At 33.6% G+C, this 25,241-nt stretch overlaps 2 protein-coding genes across 2 annotated transcripts; one reads left to right on the top strand and one right to left on the bottom strand.

Moving 5' to 3' along the window:
• Positions 1-3,975: 3,975 nt before the first annotated feature.
• Positions 3,976-12,711, bottom strand: LOC133032808 (uncharacterized). Its single transcript, XM_061107323.1, has 27 exons — positions 12,411-12,711; positions 12,257-12,322; positions 11,995-12,081; positions 11,819-11,875; positions 11,647-11,711; positions 11,363-11,532; positions 11,061-11,122; positions 10,784-10,867; positions 10,531-10,690; positions 10,170-10,285; positions 9,849-9,977; positions 9,459-9,530; positions 9,226-9,321; positions 9,064-9,141; positions 8,768-8,896; positions 7,964-8,140; positions 7,597-7,800; positions 7,404-7,517; positions 7,051-7,298; positions 6,657-6,702; positions 6,327-6,575; positions 5,938-6,168; positions 5,478-5,569; positions 5,024-5,252; positions 4,575-4,931; positions 4,408-4,481; positions 3,976-4,323 (listed from the first exon to the last, which is right to left on the bottom strand). The coding sequence occupies exons 1-27, from the start codon at positions 12,513-12,515 to the stop codon at positions 4,221-4,223; spliced, it is 3,600 nt and encodes a 1,199-aa protein (XP_060963306.1). The 5' UTR covers positions 12,516-12,711; the 3' UTR covers positions 3,976-4,220.
• Positions 12,712-19,182: 6,471 nt separating this feature from the next.
• On the top strand, positions 19,183-22,687 carry LOC133031820 (uncharacterized). The gene is made up of 8 exons (XM_061105522.1): positions 19,183-19,601; positions 19,689-19,756; positions 20,203-20,269; positions 20,379-20,533; positions 20,654-20,724; positions 21,288-21,356; positions 21,841-21,941; positions 22,212-22,687. Exons 1-8 carry the CDS (start codon positions 19,335-19,337, stop codon positions 22,509-22,511), a joined length of 1,098 nt encoding a protein of 365 aa, XP_060961505.1. The 5' UTR covers positions 19,183-19,334; the 3' UTR covers positions 22,512-22,687.
• Positions 22,688-25,241: the final 2,554 nt, after the last annotated feature.

Raw genomic sequence — 25,241 nt, 5'->3', positions numbered from 1 at the left:
TACAAGGCCTTATAAGTACGATGTTGTCCGATAGTAGTCTAATATGTGCCCGATATGAACTATGTATACTCATCTGAGCCTCGTGCATGATACTGCCTGATGGCGGTCCGATATATGACCGATAGGGGATGGAAAATACAAAAAAAAAAAAAAAAAAATTATTATCATCATACATATCAGACACCATCGAACACCATTAGACACTAAGCTATCGTGTCAATATTGAGCACCTATCGGACATTTATCGAACACCTATCGGGTGTTCATCTTCAACTTCAAATTCTGACAATGATGGATGGATGGATCACCGTTAAAGTACTCGACAATCAACCAATTCGAACTTCCTTTCTCTTTCATTTCTTGTTCTGTAGGCCCAGGTAACAAGTTCAACCCCATCACCAATGCAAACTCGACCCGGCTGAATCTGCATCTCTTCTTTGCGAAAAAAAAAAAGTGTACCTCATCTGGCTTTTCAAATTTGATCTTATGCGTGAATAACTGATGGATCAATGCCCCCGAAAAGTTTAGCGATTTTCTCTCAAAGAATTGTTTGAAAGGAAATTCCTTCACTTTACCCTATAATTGGAATTCGTCAAATTTTGCCTTAATCCTCGGATAGTAATAATTTCCGTCACGCCAAGTGACACAGCCTGTGTATTACTCTAAGAGTGGAATTATAAGGTGTGGTGGTCTTGAATTCTGGAAAAAAATACAAGAAAATACAAGTTAGAAATTCTCGAAGAAAATATAGGACCAATATCGTGCCTATATTGGACCAGTATCAGACACAAAAACATCAAAATAAATTGAAAACTCAATCAATATCGGTCCCACTATCGGCCACAATCATCCTCTATTGGACCTACATGTATATTTGGAAATATAAAAAATACTATTATATTATTGGACAACAATCGTCCCCTATCGAACCCACAATCAGACATGTAGCAATACGATGCAAAAGTACAAATGTTGGACACACTATCGGACCCACAATCGTCCTACATCGGACATAGACACATTTTATAAAAAAAAAAAAAAAAAAAAAAAAAAGCACATAAATAATCAAAATTCGGACCTTACATCGTCCTTTATCGGACCTAAGCATCTGTAGTTTAGTATTGAATCTATCTCGAACCTACATCAGGCTCTATCAGACCTCTATCTTCAACTTCTATTATTATCTCAAACCCACTTGCATTAGACTTATATTGGGCTTATATCAAACATGCTTCGGGCCTAAGCTAAAACCCTGTGTTTCTCACAAGAATGAGAGATATAACCCAAAACAAACCCTAAATCTAATCAAACTCACACATATCACGGTATCGCATTACAAAAAAAGGGAAATTTACACCATCTTGTGTTTTCCCATTTTCTTTCTTTTATACTGTTACACTCCCAAAATAACTTTTATATTGTTTTTTTTTTTTTTTTTTTTGCCAACTTTTTTTTTTTTTTTTTCGGCTGCCAAAAATTTTATGTTATTGTTTTGTTTTTTTTTTTAGATTGATTGGGACATGGGCTCAATTATTTATTTAATTTTTTATTTTAATGGATATAAAAGTTATTATTTATTATTTTTATTATTTAATAATTATTATTTTTTGAGATAATTTAATAATTATTATTTTGATGAAAAGGTTGATGGGATGTGTCATAAAAGTGACATGTTTTACTTTTTCTTTTATTTAAATAAATTTAAAAATCACACCCATGTCTCATTCTTTTTTTTTATTTAAATAGATTTAAAAATCTCACTCCCATTTCTCACTATTCATCTTCTTCATCATCTTTATCTTCTAGCTTTTCAAATAAATCTCACCCCCATGTTCTAATATTCATCTTCTTCTTCAATTTTTTTTTCTTCATCTTTACCGTTGTTTTAGTATTGTTCTACTGTTGTTTTTCATGATTTTTATTTTTTTTTCATGTTCAGTTCTTCTTCTTCATCTTCTTTTCTTTTCTTTTCTTTTTTTTTTTTTTTTTTTTAATTTTTTGAAGTTCTTAGTTATGTTTTTTTTTTGAAAATATAAGAGTTAGTGTGATTTTTTTTTGTTCTAATTTTCTAGAACTTTTCTTGCAAATATAGTGCATTTAGTATTGAGGATGTGCACAACATAGTTAATTTTTGATCATTTTTTTCTTTTATTGTTTTTTTTGTTTTACTATTGTTTTAGTATTATTTTACTGTTGTTTTTCATGATTTATTTATTTGATGCCGATTTCACTGCCCTTGCTCCATCTCGCTGGAATTAATAGGTATTTTACGGGTGTTCTCGTGTTGTTGTGATGGTTATGTCTGTGAGTGTGGAAGATGGAGGCTATAAATACATTTCTTCTTCGTTCTCTTTGGCTATTTTTGTGGTTTTTTTCTTTTGGTTCTCCTATAAATATATTTGACGAGCTCACTCACAAGAGAGTTTTGAGGTGTGTGTTTCTTTTATATTTTTCTAAGTAGTTATATTTGCTTCATTTGTTTTTGTGTTGTTTCAGTGTTGTTTTAGTAGTTTTTTTTTATAATTTTCTAGGAATAGACTTGCAAATATAGTTGATTTTGCATCTGGTGTTGAGGTTGTGCAGCAGATTGTTTGTTTTTTTAATCATTTTTTTCTTTTGTTTTGTTTGATTGTTTTAGTGTTGTTTTATCGTTGTTTTGCCATGATTATTTATTGACGTCGATTTTACTGCTTTTGTTTATTCTTGTCGGAATTAATGGTTATTTTCCGGTGTCCTGGTGTTGTTGTGGTGGTTATGTCTGTGATTGTCAAAGATGGAGGCCTCATAGTTTTGTTTTGTTGTTGACAGTATAAAAGAAAAAAAAAAGGGGAGGACAGTATAAATGTTAATTCTGCCGTGTGGCAAGAAATTGAAAACTATTACCCCAAATCCAGTATTTTTGTAAAATGCCCAAAAAAAAATATACCCTAAATCAATGAACAATTAAATGCTAAAACAAACACATGCATAAAATTTTAAAAAAGGGATTCAAATCTTACCTTAAACATCTATGTACATGGTTGTGGTCGGGGTTTGGGTAGTCACAGTGGTCTTGGTTGCGAGATCGAGTTAAGACGGTGGTCTGGCTACGATTTTGGGTTGGGACGGTGGTTGTGGCTGGATTTTTGAGTTGGGATGTTGCTTCGGGTGGAGAGAGAGAGAGTCGAGTTGGTGGGTTTTTGAGAGGGGTAATTTTAAGTTTAGAAAAAATGTGCATATTCTAACAATTATGATATACTAATGTTTAGTGTATTATTTTTGGGACAATGTATGTATATAAAATCAAATTTTTCAAACATTATCACTTACAAAATAAGATAAAAAAAATCCCAATTCCAAATCTCAAACAAGAACAAGAAATGAAGAAAAATAGAAAAGAAGAAAATCACTAAACTTATATTTGAACCGCTCTCATCTCTTTTGCTTCCATCAACCTGTATGATGACCTCCATTCAAAATCTCCATCGATGTCGGCGAGAACAGAGGCCACGAGTGGCCAAGAACCCTTGTCTCACGCAATTCTCTGTCAAGATGACCAGAGTACCTTGTCTCTTTCCTTGATCTGCCGTCCTCCGCCTTTGCTATCTTGCACCCTCGAGCTGGGCAGTCACCTGTGCAAGAAGAGGGAGAGAAGAAGAAAAGAGAAAGGAGTATAGATTGATAGAAAGAATCTGGATTTTAAATTCAGGTTTTTTTCAGTTTATTTTTTAATTTTTTATTTATTTTATAATATGCTTAAAAAATTTATCACTTTTAATTTTTTTTATATTATTGTAAATAATTTTGAAAGTTATTAAAATAATTAAAATTATTTGGATCAATTTAACTGATACATTTGATTTGCAAACAAAAACTAAGTTAAGGATTTTGCCAAAAAAAAAAATACAGGAGGTTAAATGTATATTAATTGAAACTTAAGGATTATGGCCCCAAATTTCTCCAAAAACTAATGAGAAAGCTAAATAGAGACTAAAATTTTGATACAACATAAGTTTTTATTAGTAAGAAACGTAGATAAAAATTGGAAGATAATAAATATTTTAAACTAAACCCCTAAGGGTAGTGGTGATTAAAAGAAGCCCACATCAAAAAATTATCATAATGTGCTTTCTACAACTACTGTAAATGTTGGTTAGAATCAACTAATGAAAACTTTGAAACCAGACGAACTGGATCTCGATGCCTTCCTTGTATAGGGGGCAAAAACAATTGTCTGGTAATTAGTATGTCTTCTTCCTCAAAATTGGTTTTCGCAATTCTTTCTTTGCGGCCGCGCTAAATCCCGGTGTTTGTGTTCCCACAGTTTGATATAAATCCTTTAACCTTCATGGCATAAGAGAATAATAATAATCATTATCTTGTCATTAAACATCAGGAGTCCGAAATCAAAATCAAACTGCATAGTACCTTGGCATACTGATAAATAGTGCAACCACAGAAAGGCCAACAACAAGAGGATACACCGGTGCAGCAGTTAACTCCTGTTAAAAAAGAAAAAAAATGATTCAATCATGTCTGACAATGAGCATTAAGGTTACAAGTATCAACTAATCTATTAGAGAGAAAAATGATACCTGTTTTTGATAATCTTCTTCAATAAAGTATTTCAATGGGCCAATGTGAATTTGAGAGCTCTTTTCCAAATCAATTTCAATAATCTCTGACTCAAATTTGTGTGTACTCGATGGAAGTTTTGACTTGAGCTGGACAAGGTGCTTACCCTTTGGTAAGTCCTTCACCTGGAAAAAGTTGGAAAGTGGAAGAGGGAAGACGGACTCGACTTTAGATGTGTCACTAGCTGACTTGATTTCAACCAGAAGATGTGGTTGTAGTTCCTCTGTTTTCTTCCCTTCAACGTGGCCACTTAAAATAGTAGTGTCAGGCTGTTCAAACACGAGAAAATTCAATCCTCGGGTGTCCTCTGATTTAACCTACAAACATATTCAGCATGGTCAAATTAGTGAAACAAAACATTAGAAAATATTATTTGGATATCAAATTTATGGAGGAATGATTGAACAACCTTGATATTTATAGATTCAGGAGATGCTCTCTCTAATTTATTGTTTCCTAGACCGTCCCTCTTTACCACTTTAATGACATAAGTGGTGTCGGGAAGAAGTCCTCTCAGACGATAGCTCCCAGATGAATCAGTCACTGTTTCCTCATAGTAGCCTTTTGACTCCGACCGGGCTTCAACTGACACACCTTCTTTTGGTTGGCCAGACAATAGAGTAATCACACCCATGGCACTGAAAGTAGAATAAAACAATCTTAATAAGTCCTTACAAGATCACAGGATCAAAAATCAAATGACAAATGTATATCGTTTACACTAGAAAATATATATATACATATATTTAACTTCACATTACAAATAAAGGCATGTTTTCTTCTTTCGAAAATAGCTTTTAAGATGACTAGAGTTCAATGTGAGGAACTAGATGAAAATAACAAAAGAGACTGAAACATGATACCTGTATGCCACACGAGTGGCCTGGAAGACAACTTCTTTAGACTCACCGGAACCAAGTTCTATCGCCTGAGCAGGAGGAGAGAAAGCATATTCCTGCAAGAACAATATAAGGTCGCCAAGTGAAGCTATTAAAGAAAAAATTAAAACATAGGGTCATCGTGCATTACAAAATTTCTAACTGTGACTTGTGAAAAACTAGAAATTTATGAAAATATAAAATGTTCAGAGCCCAACAAAACCTATCATTCCTGGCTAAAGCTTGAGATTAAACGTGCTGACCAAAAACCTTTTTTGAGAAATTGTACAACCTAAAGACTAATAGATACAGAGAATTCATACAGATAAAAAAATTCCTCAGTAGCCATGCAGGATTTACATAACCCCCCAAATTAGAAGTACCTAGCAGAAAAGAAAAAAGGGAAAAGAAGCAGAAAAGAAATCCAATTAATCCAGAAGGGTACCTTCAGCAGAGGACGCAAATAGAAAGTTCCAGGAAATAAGTTACTAAATAGGAACATTCCACCAGCTTCAGATACTGAGTTGTTCCTATAGCCGTCATTACCGCTCAACGATAACAACAAAGAAGGAATTGGTTCCTCAGCATCATCTTTCGAATATATGCGTACAGAAATTTGACCAAGCTTCTGACAAGAAAATGTATATGCTCCAAGTCGTTTTAAATGATAGCCGGGCTGCAATAGATAACAGATGAAGGAAACAACAATCAGTTGCCGGTAATTAAATGATTATAAGATAAAAATATGTCAACACTTAAACAGATCTATAACTCATCCAAACTATCTTATGACATAACATGGTAGGTAACAGATCCAATATCAAGTTGTCAGACCTTCGATGCCTCAACATGGTAGTCAATATCATCATACAGAGGTCCTCCAATAAAAGAGCCATCTGTACCAGTGGCAGTTTCAAGTACTAATTCGCCATTCTTAAGTTGAGCTACTTGGCTGTCTCCAGCTGCAAGAACTCTTATATGAACACCAGAGAGCTGAGGAGAAACTGATCCTTTAATGTATAAGCCCAACCGACCAGAAAACTGAGGGATGGGAGCTTGACATCCATCATTTTTAATCAAGACCTGCAACACAAATATGGATATCAATATGATTGATGACACAATCAAAAGCTATCGACAAAAAGAACCATTTTCTGCCCTTACATGAGTTTGTCTGGGATAAAACAATATCTTCCCCTCCGTGTTCTCTCTACAATACATAATGGCAAACATTAGACTCATAATCAGAAACTAAATGCAGCTCAGTAAAAATAGCCATATCTGTTTTCTTACACAAATAAGGGTTATAATACAATGAGGAAGAGAGTAGTAAAATGATCAATAGGAATATTAAAAAATAAAAAGATATACTTAAGTTAAACATTTAGGAGTGACTTCCTGCTTAAATATGAGCGTATCAATGATAATCAGCACTTATTCAAATGGACTTACGAAGACCATTGAGTGACTAGAATGACAAAATATTTGATGAATACTGAGAAAGATCAAAAAATCAGAAAATAACACAGTTCCAAGACATCCAACTATCAAAGTGTACCTTGGGTCCCGAGGAACAAATATAAGTTTTTCTCCAAGACTAGCCCAAGTAGAATATTCATACAAAGCACCACTTGTTTCATCTCCACTGGAAGAAAGTTTAGATATGGCACTATCTATTAAACTGCCCTCACTATTTAAAATGTCCACAATGAAATTCTCAGGTGACTCAGACACATGATCAGGTGAGCTTGGCACTACTTTGATTTGTCCCTTAAGGAGGTATTTCTCTGCTTTCAGATGGACAGGCTACCAAAATAACAAATCATGATATAAGCACAGAGATAAGTTTTTACCACAAGCAAGCTACAAAAGAACTAAACAAAGGGAAAATATAGTTGTAAGCCATTGTACCAATGGGTTAATGGTATCAATCTTGATGGATGAGCTTCCAAAGGAAATGCATGAATTAGCAAAATATAGCTCATGCACTCCCGGATACTCTACACAGATATGCTGAGAGCCTTTCTGCACGTAACAAAAGTAAATCCATGAGCATCAATGTTTTGTGAGAGGTATTCATGAAAACATAATAAGCAGATGATACCTTAATCTTCAAATTTATAGGAGATGTATCAGGTTGAGTCATAAGAGCATCAACATCGTGTGTGGAAATAATATGGACCAAGTAACCTTTTTGAACAAATTCAATTCCTTGTACATCCTCAGCACCAACATCAATATCAATAAAACTTTGCTCCCAGCACCAATTATCTTCCCCACCCATGGATTCTTGGGATTTGTGTTTGACCTAAGATAAAAGAAAGATTCAGCATCAGTGACAAGCATGAAAAACTCATGTGCAATTGTAGCAGAAAGAAGTTTTTATTAACAATCAGATGTGAGTAGAAAAACGCAAAATACATGTATCCTATATAAAATAAAGGTAGCAGGAATATATTTTAAAAACCAACCTCGAGCCTGTATTTTCCAGGGATGACTTTGGAAATTAAGAATTCGTTGCTGTCATCAGTCAGACTAACCGCCTTTGTTTCTTTGTTACGCTTATCAGACAATCTCAAAAGAGTAACAGAAACAGATGGACCGCATTTCTCCTTGCATACTACCGTACCAAGTATATTGACTAAAGCCTTAATTGTTGAAAGAGAAATATTGTATTAAAATCCAAAGAATATGTTATGAAAAAATTGAAAAGCACGCATCCAACAGAGAGAACAGGATTATTGTTCATGTGGGGGAAACAACAAAAGGAATGCTCAAATCTTTCAACAAATACTTATGAGAGATCGACTGGGAAAAATTAAAAAAAAAAAACTATTTAATTTAGTGAAACATATATCTTTTCCATTTTATAAATAATAAATATATTCCATTGGGTTAACAAATTGATAGTTTCACACCTCCATCTATTTTGGTGAAATTAATTTTATTTTTTAAGTGACTCTTACAGCACTACTAAACACATATTGTTCATTAAAAAAAATCATAATATTAAACAAATAGTGTAAAACTATCTTTTTCTTTAAATCTTCTATCCATATTCTTCTTTACTCCTTTAATCCAGAACTATTTAATTTTTTCAGTTATATATCTTGGATTAAGTGTCAGTTTTGAGTAAATTAAATATTGCAATTCCAAGGAGATACATTTGTTATTTGTGAAGATAAAGAGCATCAATTGAGCATTTGATATCCAAGGATTTTTGTTATCAACTCCTCTAGTATTGGTAGTAAACAATCAAGAAAACATCAACTCACCTGAGAAAATTCAACATTTAGCAATGGGCTTTTAACCACTACATCAATACTAGGTGGTAAAAACATCAGTCCAGAAGCACTGTCAGGTTTGGCCGGCAAAGCTGATAAACGGTATTCACCTGCTGGAACCTGGACAATTTGACAGTAAGAAGAAAGTTGATATTATAAGAACAAAAAAGTCTAAATAATAAATTGACCAACAAAAATACTCAAAATACAAGAGTAATACATTTTTCTTAAAAACATGAGTATTCTAGATAATTGATAAAATATATATAGCACCATCATCAGTATACCTCAAAGCAGAAGTTTCCATTGGCATCTGTCTGTTTCGCTTGAGGTTTGACATTCTCTGGTCCATGAGTCAAAGCTACCTACAGTTCATGTGTCAAATTAAATCCTATAAGGACGCGGAACTGGGTTAGCGAACAGGAAAACAAAAGGAATTCAGCTTTTACCTTTGCCCTGTGACCAGAACTAACCATCCGAACCACACCACATACATCATAAGAAACTGCTTTAATATCCACAATTGAAGCCATGTTTGGCAATACCTAAATAACAAGGCAAACACAAAACAAGGAATAAGAACATAAATTCGGTATAACTTGTTAATGCCACATAAAGAAAAAAATAAAAAATGCTGAAAATCAAAATAAGTATGAAAAATAACATTGTTAAAAAAACACACCAGATAATCCTTCAAAATGCTAAACTTGTAATGCTCCTTCACAGCCACTATCGTATAACGATTTGATGTAACCTAAACACATTAGATTTGTAACCTCAATTTTCAACAATTCCATAAATGATAAAAAATTGAATAAACACAACAGTGATACAAAAATATAATATTATAATAATAATAATCACCATGCTAACCCTGATAAATAACCCAAGGAAAGATAACAATAATCATGAAGATTTTGAAATCAGATTTCATATGAAAATACTACTTTTTTGTTCTTCTATGTCTCTGAATCTGTGTACTTGTCAAGCTATTTTTTAAAAGCTAGAGTCGCCTGCACCCCAACAGTGTTAGACAAAATTGTTATACTGTGAGAGTAATGCATCATTATACCTGGTCAAGCTTATAATATCCTTGTTTGTCAGTGATAGACCTTTCATGACCATCAACTATAATCTTAACACCCTCCACTCCCACATCATGTCCATCAAGGACTCGGCCTCCAACAGAAAATCCAGTGACCTGTAAGAAGTAAAAGGTATGCTAAACTTGAATAACTCTTACAGCAATTAACTCAGAGCAGCACAAAATGGGATAAAAAATATCTATTATTCTTTCTAAATGATCTCAACACCAAAAAAGTAATAATTTTACAAACATATAATGCTTAAATAAAAAAGGGAAAAGCCCGTATTGGCTACTACATATTGTTACCTGAAATTTTTGTGGAACTGTCACATGCTGATGTGTAACAGTCACTGACATGACAGGAGGTGAAATATCAAAAACTGTATTTTCACCCTTGTAGTAAGGTACAAGCCCATAAGTTCCTGGAAGTGGTAAAATAAATGGAATCTGTTACCTTCAAAAACCCTTAAATACAAATGAAGAGCACTTGAGATGAACAGCAAAAAACAGTGATTGAAACTAGCTCAACCCTATTAGGGGATAAAGTATAGCCCCATGAGTTTGTTAAAGAATACTTAAAGCCCATGAGTTTCCAATGCTCGGCAAGCATTTAAGGATTGGTGGGAAAAAAAATGCTTTAAACATGCACCATGACAGGGACAATTACCACAAGGTACGGATTTAAACACGAACATTCCTTGAGCATCAGATACAGCATGGCAAAGAGCCTTCGTTGTTTCAAGGGCAGTACCAGAACCTTGGGGGCAATCTACCTCTAAGACATCATCTGAGGTTAAATAGATATGAACTCCCAATATTGGATTTCCCTACTTGACAGAAGATTAAAAGATATAAGTGAGTTAAGTGAAGCATAATTATTGCACTTTATCCAGCCACTGTCCAAGGAAAAAAAAATGTACCTGAGAGACAACTAACCCACGAATATCATACCCAGAGACAAAGAAAATATCATCAACTACGCCATTCCCAAAGCCCAATTTCACCTGAAAGACAAGATGACTTGTTTCAATGAACTGAATCATATAATGCATGCCGTCATATTGAGTGTAATGAGAGATTTTCCTCAAAAAAAGAAAAGTGTAATGAATGATAAGAGCCCAAGCAGAGAAGGAAAGGAGAAGAAAATAATAAGGTCAGTCTTTAAAGGAAATAGTGTGAAAGATAAAGAAACTGAACCTCCTTTGAACCTCTAGTCTCAACTTCAAAATCAGGGTGTGAAGCACGTAATTCATAGTTTCCTGCATCCATAATTAAAATACACACACACAGGTAAGAAAATATTCCTATCAATTGAAAAAATAGAGATGGTTTTATGAAAAATCCGGAAAACAAATTTAAAGAAAATCCGATCAGTTGTAGAAATCCACAAGGAAACCTGCAGTTAACTTGATGAGTTGACTATTTCTAATATAGCTTAGCTACAATATAAGGTACGACTTCATAAATCTCCTGGGCAAGTGATTGCAGCACTTTCATACCTGGAATAATGTTTGTAAACAAGTAGCTTCCCCCTGATGACGTCTGAACTGAAGAAACAAGATCACCACCGGGAGACAAAAGTTCAACCTTTACATCTGATGGCCCGCCTTCTTTAATTGGACAGCTCTCACCACCAACAGCTCCCACAACTCTCCCAGAGATAGTAAACCTTAAGCCAATTGTACAAAAAGTAATTTGTATCTTAATCCTAACCATGTCCAAACATCATATGCTCACAAAATAATACAAAGTGAAATACAAAACAGGAGCTAATAAAACAAACCCCGTAAACCGAAAATTGATATCTTCATTGCCATTGCAGCCAGTATCATCAACGGCTACTCGAACCTGCAAGAAAATATCTGAGCATCAGAAAATTGATTCCCTATGAACGGAGCACATGGCACAAAATTTGAGAAGGAACTACGTAAATAATAATTGCAATTTCTAAAAACCTTGTCTGGATTCCACGACCAACCGTCTGGTCCATTGATTTGAATAATAAAGGAACCCTGCAATTGAAAAACTTAACATAATTAGCACAGAAAAGCTAGAGCCGGCCCCCCAGACTACTGAGAGTTAGTAAAAATTCATGACAAAACAGTGTCCGACTGCTAGATTAACAAAATACCTTGTCATATACTGGAATGAAGTAATAACCATTGGGAGCACATTGAGTTCTCTCCTTGACAAGTCCATCAAGTGTTTTAAGTTCAATCTAAAATACCAGCAGAATTCAGATCCAATTAAAAAGTTCTCAGCACAAAGTTCAAGTAAAACAGATACAAGTTTACTATAATGCCAGATGAATTAACGCCAAAACACATGCATACATAGATAAATATAATATAGTCAAAATTTCAATTGAAAAAAAAAGGGGGGGCGGAAAGTACCGTGATGTGCGAATAATCCAATTTCAAATCGCTAGCCTTCTTCGCTTTGACCAATGACGAACTTGCCTAGAAAAAAAACCACGCCACCAAAATCAGAATCACAAGCTGTGAAAATCGAATAAATAAATCGATGAAATGGAAAATAGAGATTGACCTCAACAAAGCCACCGCAGCCATGGATGGAATCGGCGGAGATAGCAGAGAATGAAGAGAAAAGAATGAAGAAGAAGAAGAGTGATAAAGCTTCGACGATTCTCATGGTTTTTGGCTCCCAAATTCTGGAGCTGAGAGAGAAAGGGCTACGCTACTACTCTCCTACTATTCTGTGATATTAATAAACAGATCTGATCATTCACATTTTTTTTTTTTTTTAACTTAAAATTAATTAATTAAATAGAAAATGGATTGAAATGGTTCTCGTTGGCTCTCTACGACTACAGCAGACTGTTTGTGACCCTTGCTTGCTCTGGTGCTAGCGGAGGGTTTAAGGCTGGATTTCTTTCTTTCTTTTTTTTCTTTTTCAAGACTTTCTTAGTGAGATGACTTTCGGTATTGGTACATACGACACGTCGTTTACTAATTTTGAAGCCTCTCTTCTTTTTTTTTAAAAAAAAAATAAATAAAATAAAATTGACCAAATGCTCATTAACAAGAATAAGGAATACGTGGTATCTAAAAGGAGGCCTGGGATCACTTGTGTCTTCCCAAATCTCGGAGAGGTCTTGGTTTTCGAAAGTGTTGCGAAATGAATCAAGCGTTATTAGCTCAGTGGGGTTGGGCTCTTCTAAATGAGGACCAGATGTAGTGTTGTAAAGTTTTAAGGGCCAAATATCTTAGAGGTAAAAAGTTATTGGCGTGTACTTTTAAGAGCTTTGATTCGTGGTTTTAGAAGAACGTAGTGTGTACTAAAGAAATTCTCAAGAAAGGGGTGTGCAAGCTTATTTCGAATGGGAAAGAGACGAATATCTGGGAGGACCCGTGGGTTATTCATAGTTGGGATTTCTTCCCTAAGCCTATTACCCGTCCGCCGAAGGACTTGAGGTTAGTTGTGGATTTACTCTTACCGAATGGGGACTGGGACACCTCAAAGCTCTCAAACTTTTTTTACCATGAAACAATTAATAACATAATCAAAGGTGGCAAGCCTAGTGGTCAAGAGAATGATAGATGGGTCTGGACTAAAGAATCGAATAGGTTATTTTCTACCAAGTCTGCCTACCTTATCCAAGCTCTTGAGCGAGCTCCATTGTGTAGTGTTGCCCTGACGCTCTGGAATAAACTTTGGAACTCTAAAATTTTGGAGCATCAGTCCTTTGGTGGAGTAATATGGCAAATGCTCTACCTATCTGTGCCTCTCTCGCGAAGAGAATGCATATTGAGAAGGTCTCTTGTCCCATTTGCGGTGAGGAAAAGGAGACAATGGAGCATCTCTTTCTCTATTGTAATTTTGCTTTTCATCTTTGGTGTTCTTTCCCTTGGGGGGTTATGCTTATTTTGAATTATGAAGCCCGTATATGGGATTGGGTTAATTTCTTATGGAGTCTAAAGTATAAAGGGGTGGACATTGAAAAATTATTCATTTATGTTTCAATTGTGGTGGATACGATTTGGAGAGTGCACAATGACAAGGTACACAAGAATGTTATGAGTAGCATTATACATTATATTGAATCTATCTCTACTTGTTATGCAGATTATGGATCTTGGTTACTTACCTCTTTGAAGGTTGTTGGGTCTCTTGTTTAGACGCCGCCTCCAAATGATTAGGTCAAGATCAACTGCGATGTCAAAGTTGGTTGCGACTCCATGTTCGTTGTGGCCATTACTAGTGATCATCTGGAGTCTATTTTGTGGCTGGCTACAAACTTGCTCAACTTCTCTGATCCTCTCATTGGAGAAGTTGCGGTTTGTTTACTAGCCATGGAGACTACCATTTCGCAGCATCATCGTTTTGTTTTGGTGGAGAGTGATTTCAAGACAGTTATCAAGACTTTGACGGTACTGGCATTGTTTGGGGAATTGATAACTATGTGTGCCATTGTAAACAACTCTCTACTTTTATGTTAAGTTGTAATTTTTCGTTTATTTCTAGAACTTGTAATTTTATGGCTCATAATGTAGCCAAGTGGACTTTTGCTAACATTATAGCCGGTATGGTAGATCTTTCTTTAATACCGGTTACTATCTTTTGTAATGACCACGAGGTATAACATTACTTCTATTTATAAAATGCCTTTAAAAAAAAAAAAAAAAAAAAAAAAAAAAAACTTCATTTTTCTATTTGCATTAGGAAAATTTAAATTTCTATGCTTAAAAATGACTCCGATAATAAAAAAGAAATTTTATTTTGTATACATAAATAATATTCCTATACTAAATTTTAGACCTTTTATTAATTTATACAAAACAATACTAATATTCTAAAATATTACCTAAAATATCCCTCACATCTAATTTTTTTTTTCTCTTTTTACTCTATCTCTTCCTCTTCCTCACATGCTTTCTCTTTCCCACGTCAGACCAGCAGTTGAGAACCTCCCAACCCTAAATACTCCACCACTCTCTCTCTCTCTCTCTCTCTCTCTCTCTCTCTCTCTCTCTCTCTCTCTCTCTCTCTCTCTCTCTCTCTCTCTCTCTCTCTCTCTCTCTCTCTCTCGACCTCCCAAACCAAAACCCAAAACCGACCTCTTCCGATGCAAAGACCACCCAAATCCAAAATCGACCTGCTCAAACATAGAGAGCCACTTCTCTCCCCCACCAACCATGAAATCACAACGATATTAGCTCAAATAACAGAGACCCACTTCTCTCCACCACAGATTCAAACAGTCGCCACCACCAACACCATACTCAAATAAAAGGTTAGTTATTTAAAGAAAAATATTACATTTTCATATATTTAGATGTGCATTTATGTATGTTCTTAAGATTAGTTAAATTTTTTGATCTATTTATGTGGTCTGTTATTTTTTACAGTGTTATCGATGAATTATTGATAGGATATCGATTAAAAATCAAATGGGTATTGATAATTTTAGCTTTATTGGTTTTTCAATTTTATTTAATATTTATCGATAGGATATCGACATGTTATCTATGGTTTGTCGATGGTTTTGTTTGGGATTGTGTTTGTTAATTAATTTTCTAAAAGTATTGAGTTTATCGATAAGATATCGACATGTTATCTATGGTTTGTTCGATGGATTTGTTTGGGATTTTGGTTATTAATTAATTTTTTAAAAGTCATGAGTTTGTCGATAGGATATCGATATTTTATCTATAGTTTATCGATACTTTTAGTTAGGTGTTATTTTTTTAAAAGTTTGAAGTTTGTCGATAGGATATCGACATTTTATATATGGGTTATCGATGATTTTGCTTGGGATTTTGTTATCCCAATGTTTGCCCACATAACGTGGCATGTCCATGTAGGCAAGACCGAGGCCACGTGGAATACATCATGTCAATAGGTGAGCAAAGTCACCATGCACAACACATCAATTGACAAGGGATTCAAATACTCGAGCAAGACCAAGTCACGAGAAAATGGCCAACCAGGAGGGTTTGGCCGGACCACACCCTGGCCAGCCAAGGAAGTCTATGTGCCGACCAACCCCAAGCAAAAGGTAGACCGACCAGCTCAGGTAAAGAGCATCAAAGGAAGCCCGATTGAATGGTGGGTCCGCAACCATCTTTCTGGATGGGTCACAACTCGATTTCAGTTACAGGACAGCTCTAACAACCCACGAAAGTAGGGATTCAAACCCAAACTATCTGCCTGTCTTTTAGGAATATTAATTAATTATTTTTGTAACTTAAATATATGATAAAATAGTGGTTTTTCCTATTTTTAAGGGATATTTACTTACTTAAAGATTGATCTTCTGGCTTAAATGTATTACATGTGTTCTTTGACTTATTTTTTAAAGCTAACCAATTGGATTTGACCAACACTTACATCTCGAGAACACGATAGTGCAATTAAGTGAGAGCGCTAATCATGAATATAGAATCTATAGTTTCTATAAACACATAGTAGTGAAATGATGGTTTCCTTAGAGCTTGGCTAAACGAGTTTAAATGGTGGAATACTCATTTCAGCAAATATATTAGTTTACTGAAATATCATTTACAAGTAGCTAAGTATTTTAAGGATAAAATACTTTGAAGGGTAAAATGGTAATTTCTCCTTGCTCGATGTAAATCATCAATAAATGATCATTGATTATTTAAATTGAAATAATAGATAATTTATAGCGTATCCATACTTGGTATAGAGAGTTCTATGTAATCAAGAGTGCGATTCCGAGTCTATAGTGGAGTCAGGAGGAATTAATAAGATAGAGAATTTACTTGGTAAATTCTTTCTTGGGAGCTTAATTATATAGACACATGGTCTTCACACTACTTGAAATAATATTGTCTTGTAGACTCAATTAATTGATTTCATTAATCGATTAGAATTCTAGATAAGACTATGTCTTATTTATGAATTTCACTAAGATAGGGCTTTTTGAGAAGGAAAAGAGAATTTAGGGTTTGTTTATTAATTAAAAGACTTTAAAAGGTCTAATTAATAAATAAATTAAATAAAAATATTATTTGATAATTAATTATAATTATTAAATTGATAAAATTGGCATTATAAAGTTAGAATGAAAAAAATAGTATTTGTGAAAAGAAAGATAAGTTTCAATTAAATGGCAAAATTGAAACTCATTAGGCCCATATAAGAATTCAGCCGACATGGTTTAAATAAAACTATTTTATCTTTTCTTATTCCATTTTAATTCTAAACCTAACCATAAAGCTATCATATAAATAGAATATGATAGCTCTTATTTTTAGAACATTATTTGGCTCACTTTGTCAGACAAATAGAAAGTATATAAAGCTCTCATTATTTTTGAATTCTCTTCTTCTTCTTCTTGTCAATTTTAAGCCCTTGAGTGATTTAGTAATTGCCCACATATTTTAAGGCAATACTCAAGATAGTGTGAAAGACTGTGTAGTCTTTTGTTACGTGCAGGAGAATTCAAGTTCAGATCTTGATCATACTCTGCAATAGAAAGGATCAAAGATTAGAGATCTGAACGGAATGAGTTATTTTATTTAGCTGCCATCAATGTAAGTTTTCTATACCTTTACGTGTTTAATTCATTATTTTTAGAAAATTCATATTTAGGATGTTAGATTATAGAATTATAATCCAGCATACATGTTAGTAAATCTAAATCCTGATAAAATATTTCCAACATACACACTGTAATACCTAAATTTATTCATCCAAATAAGATCTAATAATTCACTCTATTCCTGAGTGTTGAGATTGGCTTGGAAGATCAAGGTGTGGATTCTTCAACAAAGTTCTTGGATTGGATGTTCGATAATTATACGAAAAGAAACAAAGATATCATGATAGGCTTCAAGAGGTATAATCTTTCTTTCAGTAATTTAGATTTAATATATATTATGTTGAGATCCTTTAGATTTAATAAGTATGAGGTGCAACATGAGGATCATGTTGTCTTAACCTCTGAATCTCCTTATCTTGACTTTGAATCCTGGCTTGCATCTTTGCAAACCTCTGCTCCCAATCTTGCAGAGCCTGTGGTGAATTTGCATAACCACCACCACGAGCCTTTCTACAGCCTATGTCTCTTCTACGAGGATGAGGGGGATTCTGATTCATCGAAGGCCACCAACCTCAACTATATTATCCCAACCCCTCATATTTTGCTAGGTGTCCATATCTATAGGACAAGCTTGCGAACCCATAAATCAGGTCGGTCAGATAACAATGAAAACTTTTAATCTAACTACCGCATACATGGAAACTTAATCATGGTCATATTTTGATATAAAACTGCTAACATGCTTTCTATCATTTTTTCAAATCATGCTTGACTAACTAAAGTGCTAAAACACATAAAGATTTACTGAACCGTGAGTCGAGCTTATCTCTGATGATGATTGTACATACCTTGACGATTTTCGGAGAACAACCTGACGACTCTAATATCAAAATTGTAACGTCCTACTAGCTTAAGCGCACTACAATATTTTTTTAATTACTGTACAAGCCTTTGCTAATTGAAGGATTTATTAAAAAAACGTGATTAACAAAAAAAATTTATAATAAATATAACTTTGCTTATAATCAAAATACAAGATTTACAAACATGGGAATCTTAAATTTATTTTACAAATGTTTTACAAAACAAAACCAAATAAAAAGTATCGCCCAACGACTAAAATTACCAGCTCACAAAGTGCCGAAAATCTAACCCCTCGAGATCTAGTGTTAGGAGGGTGTGCTTGTAAAACAAGGAGGATGCCAATAAGATTCTTATTATGTATTTGATATAAAACCAATAATTATTTAGTCATATAAAAAAAAGCCTAATAATTATTCAGCTATATATTTGAAAATTGACATCATTTTATAAAAGTCCAATTGATACAGCGTGACTGAAAAAAAAATGAAAAATGAAAATTGTAATTTTTGATTATGTTTAAGATTTTTGTTCCTGAATTTCACATGTATCAAATTATGTTCTTTGAACTTTTTGAGCCGTTAAAAATTTCCTCTGAACTATTAAAATTATTAGATTTAAGGACTTCGGTTCAATTTGATTCAATTTTACTAATTTTGTGATTGTCCATGTACTAAATTATGCTCTCTAGACTTTGATATCTACCAAATTATGTTTCTCGAACTTTGACATATACTAAATTAAGCCCCTGAATTTTTATCATGACTTTTCTTACTAAAATTAGAAAAAAAAAATTTAAATCTAACAATCTCAATAGTTCATGAAAATTTTTAACTACTAAAAAAATAGTGAGTAAAAATCCTAATTATCCTATTTCAATGTAGTTATATGACCAGAAATGGGATTTGGATATGATATTTTCTTATAGGGTGTTTAATTTAATTTTAGTAACAATTAACAAACTAATCTATTCAAATTTAGCCTCGGAACTTTGTTGCTCGAGTTCTTATTTTCGATTAAAAGAAGAAAGAAAACCAAATATAAAAGTCAATAATTCATATCAATTCATCTCATCGTCTACAATGTTTCGAGTCCTGTTAATACTTTCATTACTGGGCTCCTCTTCCTTGTGGATCGGACGGGTCAACTCGCACGAAGAATCGGGTGAGTGGAGCTGCAACTCAGACGACTCGGAAACCCAACTCGTTGCCGAGTTCAGACCCGGCTTCATCACCCTCGATGGTCACACTGACGATTGGAAAGACATTGATGGATTTGAGTTCTCTCTCCTCCCCGCTCTCGACCCAGATGCCGAACACGAGTACAAAGATGGAAAAATGACCGTTAAGGTATTGTTTTTTCTATGCTTAATTTTGTATTTTGAACTCAGAAATGGTGGACTGGAAGTATAATCTTGGTTTTATATGATATGACAGGCTTTGCATGATGGCCATGATATGTACTTTATGCTCCAAGTTGATGGAGACTATGTGTACTCGAAAGGGTATGAACTAATTTTCTCGGGAAAAACTTTCTTTCATTCGTTTTCTCTCTTTTAAGTTTTAATTGAGAAACTGGCATTTATCTTTATCGTATTTATGATCTGAAATCTATAAGTCTCTCTCTTTTGAGACTTTTATTTTCAAGGATAAAATGAATTAGTGTTTTGAGATTTAGTGAGCGTCATGATAATATTTTTCTATCTTTTTTTGTCATATTGCCTTATGAATCACATTTCTAACCATTTCAGCTACTTTAGCATCAATTATTGTATGTTGGCTTTAACATTATACTTTCCTTTTTTAATCCCTTAATGGGTGTTGTGTGTATGGGAGATTAAGAGAAGACCCTTATGTTTTATTGGATATCAATCACTTCCATGTCTTCTTGAGTGTTTGACTCTTACGTGTAAAGCATTTTTCTTACTTGGGTATGTTCTATGTGGTGAAGTGAAAACAAAAAATGTCCATCTGTTGCTTTGATGTTTCAAATTGGTGAGGATGCTTCATATCATAATGTAAGTTACTTACTAGTTACTGTGGACTAATTTCATAAATAGAATAGTTGTTTCTCATCCTTTTTTTATATTTAAAATTTAAACCCGAAAATGGTTTTCTTTGTGTTAGATGGGTGGGTGTAAGGAAGGAGTTAGCTCTTGCACTAGCAAGACTTGTAAGGGCCATGAAGTTGACATTATGCACTTCTCAATTGGAAATGCCATTCCAGGAAGGCTCTATGGTAGCAACCCTTTAGATAATGGAGAAGGGAATGGTGATGATAGGTGATGCACTAGAATCCCATCTTTCAGAATATTCACACAGCAACACACATTTGGCCAATTGATTTCGATAACGATATTTAATTTAATTTAAATCTTATTTGTTTACCGTTCTTTGAGCAGATTTGGCCATTTAGTTGATATCTATGCTTGGAACCCACACTGTAGATACATAGATGGAAAGGGTCCTTCAGGTATCTAAACTATCAGTCTACGCTATATTTCCCTTTGCTTTTTAAGAAAAAATATGTTGCTTGCTGCTAATATAGGGGCTTATTCTTTACAAAAATTGGAACAATAAAAGAAATGCAGCATAACCAGGAAAGGTTCCATGGATTAGTGCTGTGATGTGTATTGCATTTCCATAAAGAACTAATCAAAGAAAGTCCCATTCTACACTATTAGAAGTAAAACAATCAATTTTCCTTTTTTGTCAATATTTTATTGCTTCTTGGTGTAAAAATTTGGTTATGAGAAATACCTTAGTTAATAGTTGTTGCTGGCTCCTTAATTGAGGCATCTTTGTAAAGTTTACATAGGATTTATCTTGTCTTCCCTGGAAGGCATAGAATATCATCTTTTAATTTTTGTTCATTTCTTGCAATACATCGCGAAGAAACTTCAAGAATCCTAGTTACATTGGATAATCATTATATTGATTCCCACTCCCTTTCTTTCCTTTCCTCTGGAAGTTAGCCCTTTATTTATATGAGTTCTAATGATGCATATTATTGCTGTTCATTGTTTACATTTTCAGGAAACGATTCTCGCTCCCAGAATGATTGGAAAGGTGCATGGTGGCACAGTAGTTTCACACTGCACTCAGGTAAAGTCTATATTTCTGGTATACTTGTAAAGCTCTAACTTTTCCTTGATATCTTGACATTGGACACTTAATTTAGTTGACAGGTGCACTGTTTTGCCAAATCTTGAAAAAAAAAATATGGGTTGAAAAATCAAAGAAAGGATGTCATATTGTCCTTTAACTGATCTTCATGTTTTGTCTAGACAATATTTTTTATTTATGGACCTTTATTAACAGTATATAGTATTTAAGTTGTATTAAGGGCCCCTTAGCTTACCAGTTTTCAGAAGTTTATTAGTCTAATTAAAGATAAGAAAACCCTTACTCAAAGGCTTGCTTTTCCAGTCTATGAAAACTATGCTTTAACTATATCAAATATGTGTCCTCTGTGCTTTATATGTTTATCTTATATTTTAATGTGCTGATATATGTGCCACATTCTTCCTACTCCGTATTATGACACTATGTTATTTCTTTGACACTAATATCACTTAGCATATCACAGGTTTTGTGGAGGAAGATAGTCCTTATGCCAAAGATGGTCAAAAAGGCACTTATTTTTATGAATTCTCAAGGCCTTTAAGAACCCTGGATCGTCTACAACAGGTTTAACTAAAATTTTAGCAACCTGGTTAATTTTCCTATTCTGTTTTCTTTCCTATACCTTTGTGTGCGTGTGTGTCTATATATAAGATTTGTATGTGGAAATTTGTATGATGTTCACTGAATGTTATTCTTAACATGATTTTACAATAATGTGCAATAATTTCCATGGACATATCTGTTGAGTTGACTTCAGGAAAAACCAGAAATGGCCTACTTAAACTTGACAGCTAGAATTAGAACTGATACAGTTTTACCCGGTTCATTATGCAGGATGCTCAATTCACAATCGGCGAAACAAGCAAGATGTCAGTTGCATTTTGGTATCCACCGGATGGGTTACCATGGCATGGTTCTGGACACTTTTCTATTAGCTGTGATTGGATATCCTTAGATGTCATTCCGGGGAGGTCTGTGGTAAGAACAGGAACAAGTAGCTCTGGTTCTGGTGTTTTTGCTCTTTTGTTATCAGTAGTCTCTTTATGTGGATCTGTTTTTGTGGGATACTGGGTAATTTACAGACCCAGAAGAATTCCCTTCACACCAATGGAAACTCAGATGGAAAACATTTAGGACAGCACTATGGGATGGTGCTTTAGGTTTTGTACTATTCATTGGCATTGTATTTCTTGAGGTCTTCTTACTTGAAATGCTTCTACTTTGTCCCTTTTTTAAAGATAGAAATTTCATTTTTTATTCATAATAATTACGTAATAGTAGGGAGCTGGAATGGGATACTTTTGTTTTCATCATGATGTTTATGGTCTTGCATTACTCGAGTGATGATGGAACAATAAGTGGCTTTGTCACTGACCATTAGGACACCAAACAACCAGCCACGAAGACAAGAATGAGCCTTGATAGAACAACAGGCCTAATAAGTAATAACAACCCTCTGCATCGGAGAACATACCACCCCTACACCATATTGTGAAAAATGTTTGACGCCAAGGGGTGTTCATCCAAAATAACCAATCCAAAATAATCGATCCAATCTGCACTTTTACAGATTGGATTGGATTAGATTTGAGCTATTGTGCGGATTGGATTGAATCCAAAAAGTAAAATCCGCACTTAGTGCAGATCATATGCACTATAAGCAAAATAGTACGGATTGGACTGGTCAAATGACTATTGACTAATGCCTTTTGGGGTTTTTATTAGTGTACTGAAGTTGTGGTGTGGGGGCAGTTTGGTAATTTGGGTGTTGTGTAACGGTGGACTGGACAGTGGGTTACCTGAGATTAATTGAAAACATGGAGAGTGAGTGTCGACACTATTAGTGTCATCACCATATTCACCAATTGAAAAAGTAGTGAGTAAAGCTTCAACCTTGATTGAATAAATCTCTGTTTTCCTCAAACTATGTCGACATTCTCTTCTCATAATCACTATTCTCATTTCAAAATCCAACCTTTCTTCCACTCTACTAGTTGGGCTCCATGAAAATCAACCTCAACCCCAATCCCCTTTTTCTTTCCCCTTTTTCTTTTCTTTTTCTTTTTATAACAGAACTTGACATTATAGTTTTCATGGAGCCCAACTAGTAGAGTGGAAGAAAGGTTGGATTTTGAAATGAGAATAGTGATTATGAGAAGAGAATGTCGACATAGTTTGAGGAAAACAGAGATTTATTCAATCAAGGTTGAAGCTTTACTCACTACTTTTTCAATTGGTGAATATGGTGATGACACTAATAGTGTCGACACTCACTCTCCATATTTTCAATTGATCTCAGGTAACCCACTGTCCAGTCCACCGTTACACAACACCCAAATTACCAAACTGCCCCCACACCACAACTTCAGTACACTAATAAAAACTCCAAAAGGCATTAGTCAATAGTCATTTGACCAATCCAATCTGTACTATTTTGTTTATAGTGCATTTGATCCGCACTAAGTGCGGATTTCATTTTTTGGATCCAATCCAATTCGCACAATAGTTCAAATCTAATCCAATCCAATCTGTAAAAGTGCAGATTGGATCGGTTATTTTGGATTGGTTACTTTTCACATTAAATTATTTAATATTTATGAAAAAACTATTTTTTTTCTTCACATAACTAGCAAAACAAATTATTGTTATTTTATGTCTCTAATAACAAATAATAAATTTAAAGGAAGACAAAAAAAATTGTCTGTATAAAGAAATATTTAGTTTTGTTTTAAATTGTATGTAGAAAAAAAATAATATATAAAAATGAAATATACATTTGATTTATTAAGTTTTGAAATATAATTGTATTATATATATATTAGACTTTTAAATTACTATTTTCTTTACATTAAAATGTTATTTGTATATATAATTTTTAATTTTTTTAAATATGTGTGGATTAGATCGGATCGGTTACTTTTACATGTCAATCAACATCCAATCTGCACAAGTGCAGATTTTGAATTTTCTAATCCAATCCAATCTACACAAGTGTAGATATCCGCACTTTGCGGATTGAATTGGATCGACTATTTTATGAACACCCCTAATAATTACATAGTTTAATCACATTAATTAGCTTAAAATGGTGATGTTTTGTAATTGTCTAATGTAATTCTACCTAATTCTTAGAGGCGACATAAGAATGAGAATTAGAGAGTATAGTTGAAACAAACACGCCAAAGCCAAACTAGGATTGTTCATCGGAGTTCACATCCAATGGATTTATAAATACTGTGTTTTTTTTCAAAAATATTGTGTATTTTTTATACTGTATACTGTTTTAAGTTTTTACTATTGTTCTATGATTATTTTTTAGTTGTTCTACTGTTGTTTTAATTGTTCTGTTTTGTTGTTTTACGGTTAATTTATAAATAAACATTATTTTTGTAAAAAAAATTCATGTGATAGTAAAATTGTAAAGTTTGCTCAAAATTCAGTATTTTTGTAAAAACTCCTATTTATTGAGTGTTGAATTTTATCAATCGATCCAATCCAATCGAATTGACTCAATTGATCTAAACCAATAGATATATTGGATTGGATCGATTTTAACTATTAAATGCATTAACTAGTTATTTATTGGATTAGATCAAATCTATCTAATCATTTTTAATCATTATTTAGGGTAAATTTCATTAAAAATAAAAAGATAAAATAAGCAAAATTTAAACATGTTTCTAATAAACACACAAATCTAAAATAGATAATAATTATTAGTCTAATTTAATTTTTATGATCACATAATTAAAATATGATAATACACAAATCTAATTCAATCTATATAATAATGCTATCATACTCTTTATACGTCTTAACATCTACACATATATACTTGAAAATATATGTTTACTTATAAACACA

This window comes from Cannabis sativa, chromosome X, assembly GCF_029168945.1.
Source record: "Cannabis sativa cultivar Pink pepper isolate KNU-18-1 chromosome X, ASM2916894v1, whole genome shotgun sequence".
Taxonomy (NCBI): Eukaryota; Viridiplantae; Streptophyta; class Magnoliopsida; order Rosales; family Cannabaceae; genus Cannabis; species Cannabis sativa.
The sequence above is the reverse complement of the archived record's forward strand: the minus strand, read 5'-3'. Positions and strand labels throughout refer to the sequence as shown.